We start from the raw sequence: 18,243 nt of genomic DNA, 5'->3' as shown, positions 1-18,243 counted from the left end.
TTAAGACAGATTTTGTATAATTTTTCTGATCGCAAAATTCTGGATCCACTAATCAAAATCGACCTTTTATCTCACTTCGCAGGGACCACCCTTTGCTGGTGACCTATGCCTGTGCGTGGTCTGCCCCTTAGCCGTCCTTGTCGGCATGTCCCTATGGGCCACCATGTGACCAGGCCAGAATAGGCTCCTTGGGAGCACAGGAGAAAGTCTGTGGGTTTGCAGTTCTGCGGGAGAACATGTGAGTGAGTGTGTCCAGGAGTGTTAACACCGCCCGTGCCCATGCGTGTGCACGACCATTCGCACGCGCAGGTGACCACCTTGGCCTGTGTCCCTGTACACGTGACTTGGGTCATCGATGCCCCACACATCGTAAGCGTGTGGCTGTCTGTGGGATCGTGAGTGCAGCCACGCCCGGTCTTGTCTCCAAATGAGGAAGTGCACGTGTGGCTGAGTGCTGGTGTCTGCGCATGCGCGGGCGCCGAGTCTCCTCCCCCCCAGGTACCCCATCGCCTCACCAGACTTGAGCTCATATCCCCGCACTGCCGTACAGAACCTATGCGGCACTGGACAAGTCTTCAAACCTTTCTGGGACTCAGTTTCCTTTTCTGTAAAATGGTATCTTCATCCCAGAGCTGCTAAGATTAAAAAGGATCCATACAAGTCCTGCCCGATGCTGCTCCCAGCAGGGGGCTGGGCCACCTTTGTGCAAGTTAAAAGACACCAAGTATGGAATGCTCGTACGTTAAGAATGCTCGGGTTGCATGTTGATTGGTTTTATTAATAAAAATTTAAAAAAAAAAAGGTGCTGCAGGCAGATACAGGTCTGGGGGGTGGGGTGTGGGGTCAAGGCTCAGTGAGGGAGGGTGGGCTGGGCTTCCGTGGCCCGGACTGCTTAGCCTGAGGCCCCGTGCACGGCACTGCCTGAATTCTTGGTGCTAGTGGCCCTGCAGGTGACCAAGAAAGAGCTGCTCTCTCCCCTCCTGCCTTCACCTCTAGGTGCACAGCCTGGAACCAAAGAGGGTCCCTGCGCACTGGAACTGCTGCAGGCTCATTTCAGATGAGGCTCGTTTCTAAGGATACCATCCCCTCCTAACTCCCCTGGGCTTTGCTTCTTGGCCGGCCCTCCTCCCCAGACCTGTATCTGCCTATCTAAGAGAAGAGGACGTAGAAGCTGGGAAGGGGTACAGAGAGCAGCTAGGCTGGCCAGAGGCTCAGAGACCCCAACCCAGCTCCTACGTCAGACAGGGAGACTGAGAACCAGAGAGGAACAGGGACCCTCCTAGAGACACAAGTGAGCCGAGGCTGTCCAGCCCTCTGCAGCTGGGTGTGGGAACCCACAAGGTCCAGTCTCTGGTGACTCTTGAATGGAGCCCAAGGGAGTGGTTGGGGGTCCCCAGGGGGCAGGAACTGTGAAACCTGTGTCTTTAGCTGTCAGTACGGACCTCTTACCCATCCCAGCCTCTCAGCCTGGGCCAGATCCCCTGCTGGTGTGATTAACCAAATTATGGGAGGTTTTTTCTTGAGCAAATTGCATCGGCCTAATTGAATGAGGCTGCAGGAGCCTGGGCTGGAGGCTGACAGCGGGTGGGGACAACCAGCAAGCAGGGGGCCACACTGAGTTGGGGACAGAAAGGGGTGGAGAGAGGGCAAACGTAGGGCTGAGGGAATGAGCGAGCACGATGCCTGTCATTGAGCCACCCCACATCTACCAGCACTCCTGTCATGTCAGGTGCCTGAGGCACAGGGATTAGGTGCCCCTCCAAATTCTGAGTGGTGGGTTCATTTCATGCACAGTCCTCCCCAAAGCCCTACTTTATAACTGAGGAAATCAAGTCTCAAGAGATAAAATAGAATGACTAACTAGATGTCAGAGCCTCATTCCAACTCAGGTTAACTGACACCATAGTCCTTGCTCTGAATTGGTCCGCACAGCATCCCACTGACATGCCCCCATTCTGCGTCCAGGAAGCCTTTCTGGGTTGTTCAGGGAGAGGAGGAGTCTCATGCCAGCTCATGAGTCCCACCATTTCTGTTCCCTTTGGGTGTTTCCACGCATCCACCCTACAACACCTTCTCCCTCCAATGCGGGGTGAGGGGTTGAGTAGGGCTGATCCCACGTGGCCTAGAGCCCCCATCACCCACAGCACATCCTCATGCCCACGCTCTCCCCGGCCCCAGCCTGCTCTGCGTCACGCTCACTCCCCCAGGACAACACAACCACAGGCTCACACAACGTGTCCCACATCCTCAGTGACCACTTCATACTGTCACACCTCCCCAGGTACCTCACACGCACAGGGTCACACACGAAACGATCACAGTCATCCTCGCCCAGAGTGTCCCACATCCTCAATCTCACACACCAGATTCCCGGTGTCCAAGTGTCACCCTCTCACAGCATCATGTGCAGAGGGCCACGCTGGCCCTGTGTTCACTCTCACATTCCAGCATCACATTCCAGCGTCATCACCTCCCAGCATTAAAAAGAATCCACATTTGGTGAAAGGACATCATGTCTGGGATTTGTTTTTAAATACTTCAGCAGGGGGGGCACGGGTGGTGCAGTGGTGAAATGCCCACCTTTCATGCAGGAGACCCGGGTTCGATTCCCAGACCATGCACCTCCCCAAAAAATGCATACATAGGGCGGTGCAACGGTGGCTCAGTGGCAGAATTCTTGCCTGCCATGCCAGAGACCTGGTAGGTTCTATTCCAGGAGTCTACCCATGAGAAAAAAAAAGAAAGAAAAGAAAACTTCAGCAAAGATAAATGAAAAAGGGGGATAATGAAGGCCATGTGGCCACGGCTTGAGAACTGTTGGATTGGTGCACTATGGTGCTAGTGATGCATATATGGCAGTTTATTGTATTATTCTCTCTACTACTGTGTGTGATTAAAATATTACATAATAAAAAAAAATCACCCTCTGATGTCACTTCTCTTTCTAGCAACTACTGTCCTCTTCTCTGCATCCCTCCATGGTCAAACATCTCCATAATTTTCTTCAATAAAAACTACAAACTTCTCTTCATGCCTTCCCCTCCCACTTGCCCAGCTGCCAGGCCACCGTGGTTTCTGGTCCCATCCCGTCATGGAAATGGTCCCACATGTGTGTGTCTCTGCCTGACTCCTGCATGTGGCCCAGTCCAGGGCATACAGCTGTTCCTACGTCGCCTGACCACAGTGGCCATGCACCACCCTTTCCTTACACTTTCCTGACCTCGTCCTCTGTGCCCGTGCCCTCTTCCTCACCTGCCTGACCTCTAGACAATGGAGCAGGGGTGGGGCTCAGGGCTCAGTTCTCACTTCTTCCTGGCCATGCTCTCTTCCTAGATCCCCCCCCCGGCCAGAGCCACAGCTTTAGTAACCATCTGTGTCTGGCAACCCCTAAATATATCCCCAGGCTGCCCTCAGCTGCCTCCTGGGCATCTCCACCTGGATCTTTGACTTAACATGTCCAAAAGAGGTCTCTTCATTTCTGCCTCCTTGCCCCCCAGTCTCCCCATGAACCCTGACCTTCTCCTCCATGATCTTTACCACCATTTATCACTTGGCTTTTCAAGTCAGAAACCTGGGAGCCAGCCTCAGTTTTTCTCTCGCTCACCCTCCATATCACGTTCATCCTATTATTTCAACCTCCCACATAGCTCCGAAGTCTGGCCCTTTCTCTCCGACTCCTCTGCTGCCCTCTTGGCCCAGGCATCACACATCTTCTACCTGGGGTGGCTGCAGTGGGCTCCAACTTGTCTGTCCACCTCCTCTCCGGTCCCCCTAAGCCCCACACCTTCATATACCCTGCTGCCACAGTAAGCTTCCAAAACCATAAATTAACCACGTGGCTTCCCTGCTGAAGCCCACGGAGATCTCCCCATGACAGTGCCACACATAACATCATGTGCTCACATTTCACATGGTCACAACCATTACAAACAGCATCACATACTCATTTTCATGTCCTTGATGTCACTCCATAGCACACCCCTGGTTGCACACTCAGCCTCACAATTCAGTGTCAGATACTTGAGCTACGAACTCAGTACCACCCTGTTATTGCACAGTGTCATTTGCTCTTGTTTACACATTTGACTGTCATGGTGTCACACCCTCAGTGTACTCTCAGTGTCACACACTTGGTGGCAGACAGTCTTCACATGCAATATCACGCAGTATCCCAGGGCCACACACTCAGTGGCTCACCCGCTCCCTTCACAGTGTCCGGTGATCAAGGTCATACACTTGATATCACAAATCATAAGCTCAGTGTCACACTCGGTAGAACACATACAATCAGTGTCACCCTTGGCATCACCTGGGTCCCACAGCAATCCCCTCCCGGGGACACAGTCACCAGATCTACTGCCCCATGTCAAGACTGTTTCCTGTTGTTGTGCTCAGAGACCTCAGCCATTGCTTGTTCCCTCAAGGATTTCCTGTTGTCAGGGCCCCAGTCAGGCCCAGCCCAGCCTGGGACACACAGCCCAGAGCCCAAGAACCTGCCAGCAGGAACCCTGGGGACCTCCTGCTCCCCAACCCCATTCCATCAACCAGGACCCTCCCCCCCCCACATGCCTGGGCTTGGGCTGGCTCCACTGGGATGGGCAGAGGAGGTGACCTCCGGGCCCCACCCCATCCCAGCACGCCCCGATCTGTGCTTCCCAGGACGAACAGAGCTGCCTACGCCATCTGAACAGCTTAGGACAAGCTCACCCATAGCACTCATCTAGGGGCCTTAGTCTGAAGCTGCTAGGAGCCTGAAGATGGGGAAATACAGGAGTGGGGGACAGAGGGTGAGGTGGTTAGAGAGCTAGGAAAGACTTCCCAGACACAGCAGGCTGACAGCAGGGAAATAGGGAGAATTTCACTTAGCAAAGAGGAAGGAAAGGCATCCCAGCTGGGGGCGCAATGCAGGAACAAAGACTTGGAGGCTGGAATGTGGAGGAGACAGGAACATGAGGGAGGGAGAGATTATTTTGTGAATTTGGAGGAAAACAGGTTTCTCTCCAATCAATTCCCTCCTCTCCATCTCAGCAGCACCCAGATTCAGGCTCCAGGGAGGGGCCTCAAGGCACATCCCTACTGGCTCTGCTGCTGCCCCAGAGAGAGTCCCCTCCAGCTGCCAAGCCCCTCGCCTTCTGCCCCGGGCCAGCTGCAGGAAGGACAAGCGGAGGCCAGCGCACACGCTCCCCACACGGCCTGAGATAAATATTTCCCGGGCAACGGAACTTGTTCTCTCTGTGTTTACAGCCAAGGGCCAGGAAGGGCCGGTGGGGGAGGGGCCAGCCGGAGGAACCTCATCCCTGGGCCCTCAGTGGCTACAGCTGCAGGGCCTTCACCCTGCTGTGTGCCTCTGAGCCAGTCCCTGGCTGTCTCTGGGCCTCCTGTATTCAGAATTGGTTAAGAGATTGATTCTTCCATCTTAATGGCTCAGCCTCAGCTTGTGTCTTCTGGGTTTAAGTACTCAATGCTTGAAACCTCCCCCCTTAGACTAGGCCTCTCTGCGGGCCTGTCCGTCTCTGCCTTGTCCTTGTCTGTCAGGGCTGTGGACACACGGAGGGGCAGACAGACAGAAAGACAGGCTGGAATGGCAGCAGAGAATGCCTCCATGGCCCTAAGTCTCCGCGAAACTGGGACCTGCGCAGCCTAACAGGTGGGCACGGACAGATGGCAGGGCTTCAGGGACCCATGGATGCCAGATGTCATGGCTGACTTGTTGGCAGCGGCTCCCCAGGGCCACAGTGCATGGCCGAGGTTGCTCACTCCTGATGTGCAGAGCTCAGGGGGGAGGCGGGCACATCTGCCAGTTAGGGGCATTATCAAGAACTTTACTTGCGGGCCTAAAAAATGCTGCCCACAGCGGCCCTTCCAGCCTCACACTCAACGCTCCCCACATGGTAAGCTGGGCTCCACTGACACGTGGGCCTTCTCCCAAGGAGTCCCCCAGGCACTCTGCTGCATGCCCTGTACAAGCTGCTCCTTGCACCTGCAAAGCCTCTCTCAATATGCAGTGGCAATCCTACCTGAGACGGCCACCTTGGCTCCTGCCCCTGCCTGTCACTGGCCCATCATACTGGGGCTGCTTATTCACCACTGGTGGTCTCAGCCTCACCCCACACTCTGTAACCAAGCCTTCCCCAGCCCAGCACCTAGGGGCAGAGGGGTTTGGGAAGCTGGATTCCCAACACTGATCCAGCCTCTTTGCAGCCTTCCCTGGGGCTGAGTCCTCATTCTGGGTTCCTCTATCTGCTTGTTCCCAGTCCTGTGCTGGTTGGTCCCTGTTACTCTCAGACGGTCCCCTCAGAAGCAGACCACATGACCTCTCTGACCACCCAGCTGATCTCTAGCCTCATCAGTCAGTAGCTTTGACCCTCTCCATCATTCAAAATTTTAAGGCCACCACCTCCAGGAAGTTTCCAAGACTGCACCAGTCCAGCAACTGCCCTTTCTGGGAACTACTGCAACCCTTACTCACACCCATTCTCAGCATTCAATCAGTTGGTAATCACTTATTAAGCACCTACTCTATACTAGGACTATGCCAGGCCTCACATGGGCTCAAAAAAGAGAAAGGTGATTCATTCGTGGGCCTTGCCCCCAGGTTCAGCCAAGACCACATGGGTGGCGAGTTACTCAACTAAGCTCAAAGAAGCTGGGAGGCTGTGAGTACTGAGAAAAGGGAGAAACTGTCCTGATCTGAGATGGAGTGAGCAGTCTGAGAAGACTTCACAGAGGAGGTGGCATTTACTCAAGACCCTGAAGGTAGGAAAAAAGGGAAAGGCGCCTTGCCTTCCAAGGCAAGGAAACCAGAAAGGGCTTATGTGGCCTGAGGAGAATGAGCACTACTTCAGCGTGGCTGAAGCACTAGACCTGAGATGGCCCAGTACAGAGGATAAACACACTTATCCTGTGGGCAGCAACAGAGGAAGCTTTGCCCCTGTCTATGCCTTGTCCATACCCCAACCCTCTGCCCCAGCTGGGGCTCCCAAAACCTGTATCGGGATCCCGAGAGCCAACCCAAAGAGGCCCTGAAGTGCTCAGCTCACTGGCTTAAGTCACCTTGGACTCGACTTTCAGAGAGGGTGAGGAAAGAAGCAGAGCCCTGGGGCTGCAGGAAGATTCCAGGCTGAGCTGCAAAAGCCCCTCCCCCAAGCTGGCAGACTGGCACAGGGGTCAGGGAGCCGTCCCAAGAGAGCGTGCCAAGTAGATGCCTGTTGGGCAGGGATGGGTGCTGGCAGCCATACTCCCCTGGCTGCCACCCAGCCAGCACCAGGAGAATGGGCCATGCCCACAAAACCGCCATCAGCCCAAGCCTGGCCCTGCGGTGTGCCCTGCTTTATGGGGACACAGCCTAGTGCTGGCTCCAAGGATCTCACTCTCGAGGGAAGCAAAGAGGATTCACCATAGACCAGGCCTGGACCAGGAACCTCACGATGCTGTCTTTTTAACCTCTCACAATAGTTCTGCTGTGATTATGTCCAGTAATGACGGAAGTTTTTATCCCCTGTTTGTCAGCTGAGGAAACTGATGCTCAGGCTGGTTAAGTGACTGGCCCAAGGTCACACACCTAGGAAGTGGTGATGCCGAGACTTGAACCCTCGTCCACCTGACCCCATGCTCTGTCCACTCTGTGAGGCCATCCTGTCTTCCCAGCCTCCACCCTGACTGAAGGGCTCCCTGTCAGGCCTCCCAATCCCACTCCTCCTTCAGCCATCACCATAACATGAGTTCCACCCTATGATCCCCATTCCTCCCAGTCCTGTCCTTTCAATGTTGGGGGGCCTCCAAAGGCAGCAACCCTTGTGTCCACACAACAGGACTGAGCATAGAGCTGGGCACTTGGGAAAGGGCTGTGGACTGAACCCAGAAATAGAGCAGGCCCCTCGAGGAGGCAAGGCAGGCACCTATCATCCTTAGGGCGAGGGTGGGGTTGGGGGACAGGGCAGAGCTGACAGCTGAGGGGCTCGTGGCCTAAGGTTCTTGACATGAGGGAGGAGGCACAGAGCCCAGACAAAGGAAGGGAAGAGGAAGAACACGGGTGAAGGGAGCAAATGCAGCTGAAACGGGGAGGTCTTGGGAAGGAGCTGGAAGGGGCCGGGAAAGAGAAGCAGGGCTTACACCAGCAGAGAGCAAGGCCAAGGACCTAGGGGGAGGAAGCCAGGCCCATAAGCACAAACTAGGAGTCCAGGGACTTGGTTCCTTCCCTTGGGGCCCACCCCCACCACCCAGAAGGATTTCAGCTTCTCCAAAACCCCCACCCCTTGTGGCTTCCTGGGAAGATGACAAATCCAGTCTTTCCTGGTGGGTGGCAGTGGCTGCTGAGACACTGCTGGCTCCCAGGAACACCATCTGTCCCCAGCTCTGGGGGGAGCCCCAGCCTCATGGGGAAAGCCACGCAATCAATAAATTAATAATGACTCTCCAGGCCCTCCCCTCCTCTCTCTCAGCCCCAGCTCCCAGCAGCCGGGCTCAGCCCTACTGGAAGTCTCAGGACTCTGCCCCATGTTTCAGCGATGAACCCATGCTGAGCCCCCTTCTTTGCTAAGGGCTTCTTATTTCCCTTCCTACCGAAGGGCCAGGAAAGAGTGAGGTTTGGGGACTAGACACATCAGAGGTCCACTCTCAGCTCTGTCCCTGATTCAGGCTCTGTGTGACCCCACTCTGCCTCAGCAGCCCCTACGTCACAGGAGCACTGTGAGGATTAAACAAGGGAACATGTCGGAAGCTTCTGGCGCTGAGCAGGGACTGACACAAATGGCATCTTCCCATCCTCTCCCCAGGGCTGGGCATGGGAGCGGCTCACGTTATTCTTGCCTGTTCCACTTTTACACGTCTACGCCACCCTGTCCTCCCTGTCAATCTCCATCGCCTCCAGTCCGGCATATTTCTGCCTCCTCAAGGCCCTTCTGAGTCCTGAAGATCCCTCGGAGACACCCCAAAAGCATGATCGGGGCTGGGGATGGCAGCCCTCATGTCAGAGGAGGTTCACCAACTGAGCCCCTGCACTGAGCACCCTTTGGAGGGCAGTGGGAGATTCAAGAATGAGAAAGACACAGCTCCCGTCCTCAAGGAGCTCACAGCTCAGAGGGAAGGACAAACCAGATGTACATACAGAGTGATCTGATGGAGAAAATGGGGAGTTAGTGGCACAGCGCAGTGGGCAACAGACAGCAGAATGGCCAGCCCCTGACTGCCAGGCAGGAGAGCTCAGAGGAGGGAGAGCGAGCGGATCTGGTCTGGTGGTCGGTGGGAGGGCTTCCTGGAGGAGGGGAGGCTAGAGCTGAGCCCAGAAGGATTTGGGAAGCTGAGGCAGGAGGATGCCAGTGGGAGTAGTTTGGGGGAGGCAGGAATGGCTGGATGAAAGGGGACTGAGGCCTGGTTGGGGCTGCAAAGGGTGCAGGGGAATGGGGAGCACAGAAGATTTTTGAACAAGAGCATGCCAAGCTTAGGTTTGTGTGTTAGAAAATCCTTCTGGCAGGCCACATGGAGGAGGGAGAAACAGAAAGCAGGCCTTCAGTGAGTGGTCCGGGGAAGAGATGATTAGGACTGGACTCGGGCAGGCAGAGAGGAATCCAAGGAATACTTAAGGCAGAGAATCGCTGGGAGTGGTTGGGTGAGAGTGGATGCGAGTGAAGAGAAAAGGAAGGAGTCTGAAATGACTCCCGGGTGAGTTGAAAAGGGAGTATCCTCGGTGGAAGGGAACCCCCAGCCAGGAATTAGGTGGGGGTGAGGATCTTGGTGTGGGGTGAACCTAGGCTGGAGGGGGTGGGGCTGGGACACAGCTCCAGCCTCCCAGTCCTCAGGGGCCAGGGTGATGCTCCAAATGACCTCCGGCCTGTGCCCCCCACCCCCCCCAGCCCACCCACAACTCCCTCCGCTGAGCTCTCACCTCCAGCCGGTCGTCTCTATTCCTGGGTGGTGCAGGCTCCTGTGCAAGGAGGTCCTGGCCAGCTGCAGAGACAAGAAGGCAAGGGGCTGAGACCTGTGGGGCCATGCCCCTTCTCCCCAAGCCTGCCCTCCCCTTACTCTAAAGCAAGCCCCAAAACCTCCTGACTCCCACGGGCGCCTTTCTCCTCCGGGGGAGCCTTGCCAGCCTCCCTTCTTGCACCCTGCCTCATGCAGGCCCTCTGCTGCTGGCGTACTGTCTGCCCCTCGACCCTGAAAGCAGAAGCTCACTCTTCCCTCCAGCCCGGGGTGGGGGGTGCCCAAGGAGTGCAAGTGAACACATCTTTATCCCTTCTGAGGCCCCCTCCACTTCTGCTTCTCTCCAGGGAAGTTCACACCCCCTCTCTGAGTCTCAGTTTCCCTACCTATCAAATGGAACTGTAATGCCACCTCACAGTCCCTGAGCCGCCACGGTGGTCCCCTCTGCTCCCAGACAACCAGGGGGGCTCCAAGGCTGTGGATCCCAAATGAATGTGGTTCCAGGGAGCCTCCCTCCCCCTACCTGGCACCCGGTAGTCTGGACTCGGAATTGGAGCGACCCCCCACCCCTCCAGCCGGCATCCCATCAGCTCCCCAACAGCATCCCGCACACTAGAACCAGAGATGCTGCTGCTGCAGCCTGTCAGACACGCCCGGGTCCCACTCGCTCGCTCGCTGTCCAGGAGCCCACCACCCAGACCTGTCAGAGGCCCCAGCCTCCGGGGGAGGCCCAGCCCAGGGCCTGGCTGCCAGTGACTGCCCCCTCCCCGCCCCCACTTGACAAGCGCACCCAGGCATCGGGCAGGCTGCGGGATATTCTGAGCCTGGCTCCGTGCCCGTCAGCTGCTGGCCGCCATGCCAGCCTGGCGCGGGTGCAGGGGCTGATTTGATTTGGCAGCTTCGGAAGCGTGTGGTGGGGACGGGGCGGGGGAGGGGGATGAGACACCCATCACCCTTAGGAAGTAAACAGCCTCGGGCGGCGCTTGGAGAGCTGGGGGCAGGGCACAGTCTGGCATGGGATTGCGGTGGGGTGGGGGGGCTCGGGGTTCCCTGCCTGGTGCCCCCCTCCTCCCACCCAGGCGCTGGGCGCCTGCCCGTGACTGCTGGAATCTGTGGCTCTCCTTGGTGACCACAGAGGTGACAGGATGGGCACCTGGCATGTGGATGCCTGCGGTGTGGCTGTGGTAGCGCAGCTGGTCGTTCTCTGGGTCTCTGTGCCCTGTGGGGTTCCCCCACTCAGCTACACCTGCAGCTGGGCCCGTGTGTCGCCCAGCGAGTGCTATCCAGGGCCACTGGGTGTGCGTGCAGGGCGGTGGCCCAGGGGCGACCATCTCCCAGGGTGGCTGTGGCACATGGCTGGGTCTCTACAGAGCCCTGACTTCAGCCCAGGGGGCTACGAGGCCGCCCACATGCCTGACTCCACTGTCAAGCCTAGTGTGCGTTGGCTCCCGCCTGCTCCTTCCCCCTGTGCAATGACCCTGCTAACCCGGCCATGTCCGGCACAGGAAATGACGAGGGCTGAGATAAGCACCTGATCCCAGGGCCCATCCCTTTTGTCCACAAAGCCCGCGTCTTCCTTTCCACCCACTGCCCTGTGTGTCCACTGAGCTGCCCTGGGATTGCCCCCTCCCCTTCTCCGGAGAGGGGGGCAGTGCTAGCTTCAATTGATTCTCCAGCTCCCTCCACTGCCCTCGTCACTGCATCCTGGGGAGGCTGTTGCTCCCCCCCCCCCCAGCCCTCCTGGTTCCCCCTCCACCCACTTCGAGCACGGGGGAGATGGATAGGAGGAGGGGAGGCTCCCCTAGGCATTCACAGCTCCTCCACAATCCCACCCTGCTTACCACCCTGTTACCTACCCTCCCGGCCAAAGAAGTCCAGTTCGCCCTCCCCAGGACCCTGGGAACCTGCACCACCCCCATCAACATGCTGCCAGCACCCTGGACTCCGCCACCTCCAGTGAGAGAAATGCTGCTGGAGAGTAAGGAGTCACACACTGAGAAGTCGGGGGGCTAAGGGGATCCAGACCAGGACCCTAAGTCCTAAGAGGCCCAACAGCCCAGGGCTCTGTCCTAGATGCCAGCCAGTCGAGGAGGTCAGCATAGGGTGGAGCCTGCTTGAGGGAAGACGTAATGTCTCATCTATCACTGCCTCCCCATTGTCCCACTGTCCTCTGGGGACCTCAGGGCTCCCCTACCCACCCAGCCAGAGGAAACTGAGCTCCTTCTGGAGACAGAAGGGTAACACTGAAGGAGGGGCCCCCAGACGAAGAGGACAGATTCAGCCCTGCCCTTGGGGTCAATGAGGAGGAGTTGCATTAAGCTCAGTCATCACAAAGGGGCTGGTGTGATAGAGATGGTCTGCAGAGAGGTCCTGGGGGCTTCCTGGAGGAGGCATGGGGGTGCCTCACAGGAAGAGGATGGAGGTCAGGCCAAGGCACTAAGTTACAGGGTAGCCTCATAACAGCATGAGTAAAGGTGTTCACTGGCCTTTGTATGTGCTCATGCGTGCACTTGTGTGTGTCTCTGCAGGTCTGTGCATGCGTGGGCACATATCCCAGCCCCGGAGTCCTGAGCTCTGGTCTGTGTCCCAAGGGGAGGGTATACCTGAGGTAAGGATCCGCCAGGCGGCAGGGGTAATGAAGGGGAAGAGAGGAGGCTGGGCAGAGCAAAGATGAGGAAGGGTGGGCAGCATCTCGGGGCTGCGGGGAAGGGATGAGGAGAGAAGCCCACCGCACCTCCCGAGGTGCCTGCATGCCCAGCTCTAGGCGGCCATGACAGTCTGTCCTCACACCCCAGCCGTCTAATGCCAAGGGCAATGTGCGTCCTTGAGCCTGGTGGGAGAAGGAGCACCGCACTGACCTTGGCCACAACCTACTGCGCAAGTTTGAATAGAACCCTTCCCCTTTCTGAACTAGCTTCCTCAACTGTAGAACGAAAAGTTTGGATTTGATCACCTTCTAGGGCCCTTCCAGGATTTTGAGAGAGACTCACACACAACGCACTCGAGATAGAGACTTATAGGGGTGGAGGCAGCTCCCAAGGGGCAGTAGGGGTGAGAGTGAGGGATGGACCGTCAAGAAAAGGGTGGCAGAGTGAAGAGAGAGGAGAACCCCAGGGAGGCACACTGTGGGCTGAGCAGCTGGGATGGGGACTCCATTGTCAGGGCCAAGCCAGGATGTGGTGGACAATGGACCTGTGGGTGACAAGGGAGCAGCTGTCACCATCCCACCTGCTTTAGGCCTTGGAAGGAGAAAGAGGGAGGGCTGACAGATGGGCAGTCTGGCCCAGTAACCTGAGTCCTGCCTCCAGTCCCACTCTTGGACCCCAGGGAGAAGGGGGAGGCTGTAGGTGGTGGTGGGGGGGCGGCATCTGCTTTTAGGCCCCGCTGTGCTGTGTGACCTGGGCCTCTACTGCGCAGTCTGGGAACCCAACAGGCTGGGGAAGCCCTTGGCCTTCTGCAGCTGTACCGGGCTTCCTGAGGGGCACAGCTGAGATGGGTTCTTTAGAAAGCTGAGATCCTCCCCCTACAGCCTGGATGTTCCCTCCCCAACTCTGGCCTGGGTGTTGAGACAGGTGCAGAACTCAAGAGGCAGCAAGTGGCTGGGCATATTGGGCTGGGCTTGTGCCTGGCTGGACCGTGGGTCCGCACCACGGAGGTAGACCTGTTCGTCATTAGGGTCTCCAGGCCCTGGAGAGCTCAAGGCCCCCTGCCTTGACCCCCTTCTCTCTCTCTCCTCAATCTGCACGCAGGAAGGTCTGATGGGAAATCCAGCCGATGCTCCCACTGCCCCTCTGGCTGCCCTGGCCTCTGCCCTTATTTGAGGCCCTTTGTACTTGGGGCCCTCACAGGCAGGGGGTTGCGAGCTTCCACGTCTGTGTGCAGGAAGCGCTCATGTCCTGTTTTCCCCTGCAGGCCGAGGCTGCGGGGGAACAGGGGGTGGGCAGGTCTCTCCTTCCTCCACTGTCGCTGTTTCTGCCCAGCAACTTTGGGGGCTGGGAGAAAAGGGTATGAGACGGACTTCTCTCTTCACTTTAGTCTGAAACGGTTGAGGAACGGAGGCAGGGGGATGAAGGAAATGACCCCCTCACCCTGCAAGCTCAGGAAGGTTTTCTAAGAGGCAAATCTCACCACACCGATTCTGTCATGGTAGGAGAGACAGCCCCAGGTATGCCCCAGGTTGAAAGGGTCTCCGTTTTAAGGCCAACCCCTCCTTCCCCTCCCTTGCTAGGGGGGGAGAGGGACGCCTGCCACACTGAGCTCTCTGTCTCCTTTGCTTCTTGCTATGTTTTTCAATAACTGAGCATTGACATTAACAAGGCAGGTGGTTGCAGCTCTTCCCAGCAGCTCCATTTAGAATCATTGAATCATCAAATCATCAAATCCTAGAATCCTGGATTTACAGAGTGTCCGCATCTTCGACTCCTGGAGTCTCAGCGTCTTAAAGTCACAGAATGTCGGAACCACACAACCACGGCACTGGCTGGAAGCTGAGAGACCCACAAACTGACAATTCCGGATTCTCAGAATCATACATCCCCAGAGTTAGAAGTTGGAGATGTCAACCCAAACCTCTCCTTTTACAGCCAAGAAAACAGCCTTGTGCAAGATTAACAGGGAATGGGGAGCCAAGAAATGCCCAACCCCAAGACTGCAAGATTGGACCTCAACATTCCCAGGTTCCTGGAAACAGCACAACTTTCAAAATCTGAAATACCAGTATTTATGTTGGGGTGGTGCTGCTCTTTCAGCTTTGCTCACTTCCCCTTGCTCTCCCTGCCTCTCCCCTCTGAGGCCTTTCTCCACTCTTCTTGCTTCTCCCTTATCCCCACCTCAACCCTCAGCCCTTCCCATCTTCCTTTGAACCCCCAAATAAAGCCATGCATGAGCCGGGGTGGGGGGTGTGCACAGGGCCAATCCCCTCAAGGTTGGGGAACAGGAGAGGCTAAATGACTGCCACCTGAGGCCACGGGCCATGGGACAGGCCGCGCAGAGCAGGGGCCCCGATGGCTCCCATGGGGGTAGCTGCACACAGCAGGAAGGCCCTGGAGCCCCCAGGGGTCCAGCCACATCAAGGCAGCAGCTTCAAAGGAGCTGAAGCCAAAGTCAAGGGAAGCAGCTGAGGCCTACGATTTATATCAGAACCATCACGGATGCTTCGCATTCATAATGTCATAAATTTACATTTTTACTTGTTTTGAAATGTACTCTACATTTTTATCTGAATTTTATTAAACATTAAATTTCACAGATCACTTTAATTTTCGAATCCTGAACACTCTTTGCCCGGGGCAGTTCCCGAATTCCTACGAGACAGATGAGGGTGCAGCGGCCCCAGGTGAGAGCCAGGTCTCCTGGTCTCCGTTTAACCTCAACACTTATGACTTCCGAGGAGGCCTTCCTGAGCCCTTTTGCTCCTTGGAGGGCCCTGATCCAGGCCTAGGCACCTGCCCTCGAACCCCGTCTTCCCTCGTGCGCTTCTCAGTGCACAACAGCCCGTGCAGACACCCCAGGGACGGTCTTCCTGCCTCCCATCCACTCCACAGCTGACCCACCCAGTCCTGCCCCTTCTCCCTCCTCCAGCCCCCCACCGTTTCCTTGTCCAGCCTCATCACCTCTGCCTGGACTCCGCTGAGCCAGCCTCCTCGCTGGGGCCCCAGCCTCCCACCTCACCCCCTCGATGCACTCCCCAGCCCATGGCCAAGAGAGCTCCTGCACACACAGGCCTGGTAGAGACTCCTGCTTTCAACTGTTCCCCTAGTTCCCGGTTCCCTCTGGAAAAAAATCTGAATTCCTTAACGTGGGTTATAAGTCCTGCACAATTTGGTCCCTGCTCACCTTGTCTCTTAATGTTTCACTCACACACATATACACACACACACACACACACACAAACACATCAATCCCACCTGACTCAACCACCCCAGCAGTCCAGGGTCAGTTACACAGCGCGGACAGCAGGCTTTACTTCCTTCCGCCTGCCACCAACAAGGCTTCTCGCTTGCCATTCTCTGTCTCTCTGTTCAGAACCTTTCCTGGCTCATCCCTTAGCTCTCAGCTTAGATATGTTTCCTCCTGGATGCTCCCCAACACACACCCCCTTCCTCCCACCCTGGGATGAACTCGGGGTCCCAGCTCTGTCCAACCATGGCCCCTGAGTTTATCTCCATCATGACCCTCACCTCATACTCAGTCAGAATTTCTCTTTACCTGTGCACCCACCCTCACCCTACCCCCAACCCATCCTGATCCCTGGCACCTAGGTCTGTGCTGTCTGCAACGGCAGACACTTTGTTGCTCAGATTTGGGGGAGTGCGCATGAACATGAAGTCTGCCTCTTGCTCATGCATACTTGTTCTCACTACTGGGTCCATCGTGGGTGCTCATTATGGGAAAAACCTGAATTCTACACATGAAGGCCTGGCAGTACATAGGGTGCGGTTCAGACAAACAAGGGCTGGGAGTGCTCAGAGGAGGTCAGAGTTCTTGATCTGGGCTGGGGGTTTCCTGGGGGAGGCATCTGGGAGTATCCTCTACATGTCAGTTCTAAGGTAGGAATTGGAAACAGGTCTCAGGAATCCCCAGCCCAGTCTTAGGACCATCAGAGCAAATCATCAAAGTCTGCAAGGAGGAAGACTTAGTGCCCAGGGCCCAGGGTTAGGGGTCATTGGAGAGGCTGGCAGTGCATTCAGGGAGAGCTTCCTGGAGGAGGGACTATTTCTAGCTAGTTTGAGGCAGAAAAGTAGGTAGAGATGAGACAGGTTGGAAAAAGTGGTGAGGGACAGAGACAAGGGAGAAAAGGCTTTGTTCCTCTTGATCCTTCAGCCCTGGGAGGTCAAAGAAGTAGGAGATGGATGGGCAGGAGGGGCAAAGAAGGCCTAGGTGGAATGGACACCATGGCCAGAAGGTATGGATGGCTGGGGCTGGCAGGGAGCAGGTCCCCAGCTGTGGCTGGGAAACATTTCCTGTCTCCTTGCGGGGGTGGGGGGGTGGGGTCATTAATAATCATTTACCCACCGCAGGCAGCGAGAAGGCCAGCCAAGGAACAGCATGGTTCTGGGGCCAGAGCCTGTCCAGGCAGCCAAGAGAGCTGTATTCCGATACCAGACCTGCCATCATGCTATGATTCTTGGACCATTACCCAATCTCTCGAAGTCTCTGCTAACACTAGTAAACAGAGGGTGTGATGAGGGTGCTGCCTTATGTTCCCTCCCCACCATGAGCCTCAGTTTCCCAAGATGATGGCATCTGGGCTGTCAACCCTACTGGGTGGTTATAACTACCTGATGATAGATGTTAGCACGTAGACTATGCCAAGCCCGGTGCAGGACACGTGGGATGGGGATAGAGGAGACCCGGGCCCGGACTCTGCAGAGCTTGCATTCTGGTGAGAGCCAGACGCCAATGGTGTGCATCCACAGAGCCTCATAAAACCTGATGCTCACCAGGTTCAAGAAACCAGAGAACATGCCCAGGGCTAGCGTACTGACAGTGTGGCTGGGCCGGGAAGACAGGGTTCCCCAGACCCTACCTAGGGGAGCTTGAGGCCTGTGTGGTTACCATTATAACTCCAGCACTAAAACTGTGCCGTTTGGTACATAGCAAGTGCTAGATAAATGCTTTTAGACTACTGAATGAGTTAATCTGTTAAATGAGACAACAGTTGTGAAAGGAACTTGGAATTTGGAAATAGCTGCTCAACAGACAATGATGATGATGATTACAATGGCAGATTCAAGCCAAAGACAGTGGGGTGGGAAAAGGTGATGTGAAGGCCTGAGAAGGCTGGAGGCCCAGGCCTGGCCACCCAAAGCCAGACTGCTGTCCAGATCCCTTTTTCCAGTTGGGCTAGAATCTTCTTCAACCCCATGTCACATTTCTCTGACCACCCTAACACCTCCTTCAAGGCCCAGCTCAATCCCACTGACTTCGGAGAATCTTCTAGAATGTGATGCTGGGGTATCAGCTTCTAGCCCCTTCCCCCCAACTAATTCTGATTGTCTCTGGCCCTTCTGGCCTTAAGGATGCCTGGACTTGTTTTACCCTGTGCTCACAAATACCTTCTGGGAGGCTGACAAGTAAGGTTTTCTATAGCTTTTCCTGGAAGGTTACACTTGCTTCTTCCCTCGTCAGACTAGAGGGTCCCCAAAGGTGCTATGATCATTCACCCACCCCACCACCTTTCAGATAAGGGTCTCTGGGAGGTCATGGACTATTTCTCCCAAAAATGAGAGGTGGGATCTTCGAGAGTAGAGCTAAACTAGGGTCTTCTTGTGTTGTCAAGCCCAGGGACCCTCCCTGGGGCCTGCACTCCCACAGAGAAGGGAA

At 56.1% G+C, this 18,243-nt stretch overlaps 1 protein-coding gene across 2 annotated transcripts in view; it reads right to left on the bottom strand.

The window, feature by feature from the left end:
• PDE2A (phosphodiesterase 2A) overlaps positions 1 to 18,243 on the bottom strand; it is a 63,761-nt gene that overhangs the window by 42,453 nt on the left and 3,065 nt on the right. The window contains exon 2 of one of the 2 annotated variants that reach the window (XM_077113689.1): positions 9,884 to 9,945. The exons of the other annotated variant lie outside the window; for it this stretch is intronic. Coding sequence (XP_076969804.1) covers positions 9,884 to 9,945 — 62 coding nt within the window. The remainder of the gene's footprint in view (positions 1 to 9,883; positions 9,946 to 18,243) is intronic. 2 annotated transcript variants of the gene reach the window in all.

The sequence above is a fragment of the Tamandua tetradactyla genome, chromosome 8, assembly GCF_023851605.1.
Source record: "Tamandua tetradactyla isolate mTamTet1 chromosome 8, mTamTet1.pri, whole genome shotgun sequence".
Taxonomy (NCBI): Eukaryota; Metazoa; Chordata; class Mammalia; order Pilosa; family Myrmecophagidae; genus Tamandua; species Tamandua tetradactyla.
Note: the sequence above shows the minus strand (reverse complement) of the source record. Positions and strands in the feature narration are given on the sequence as shown.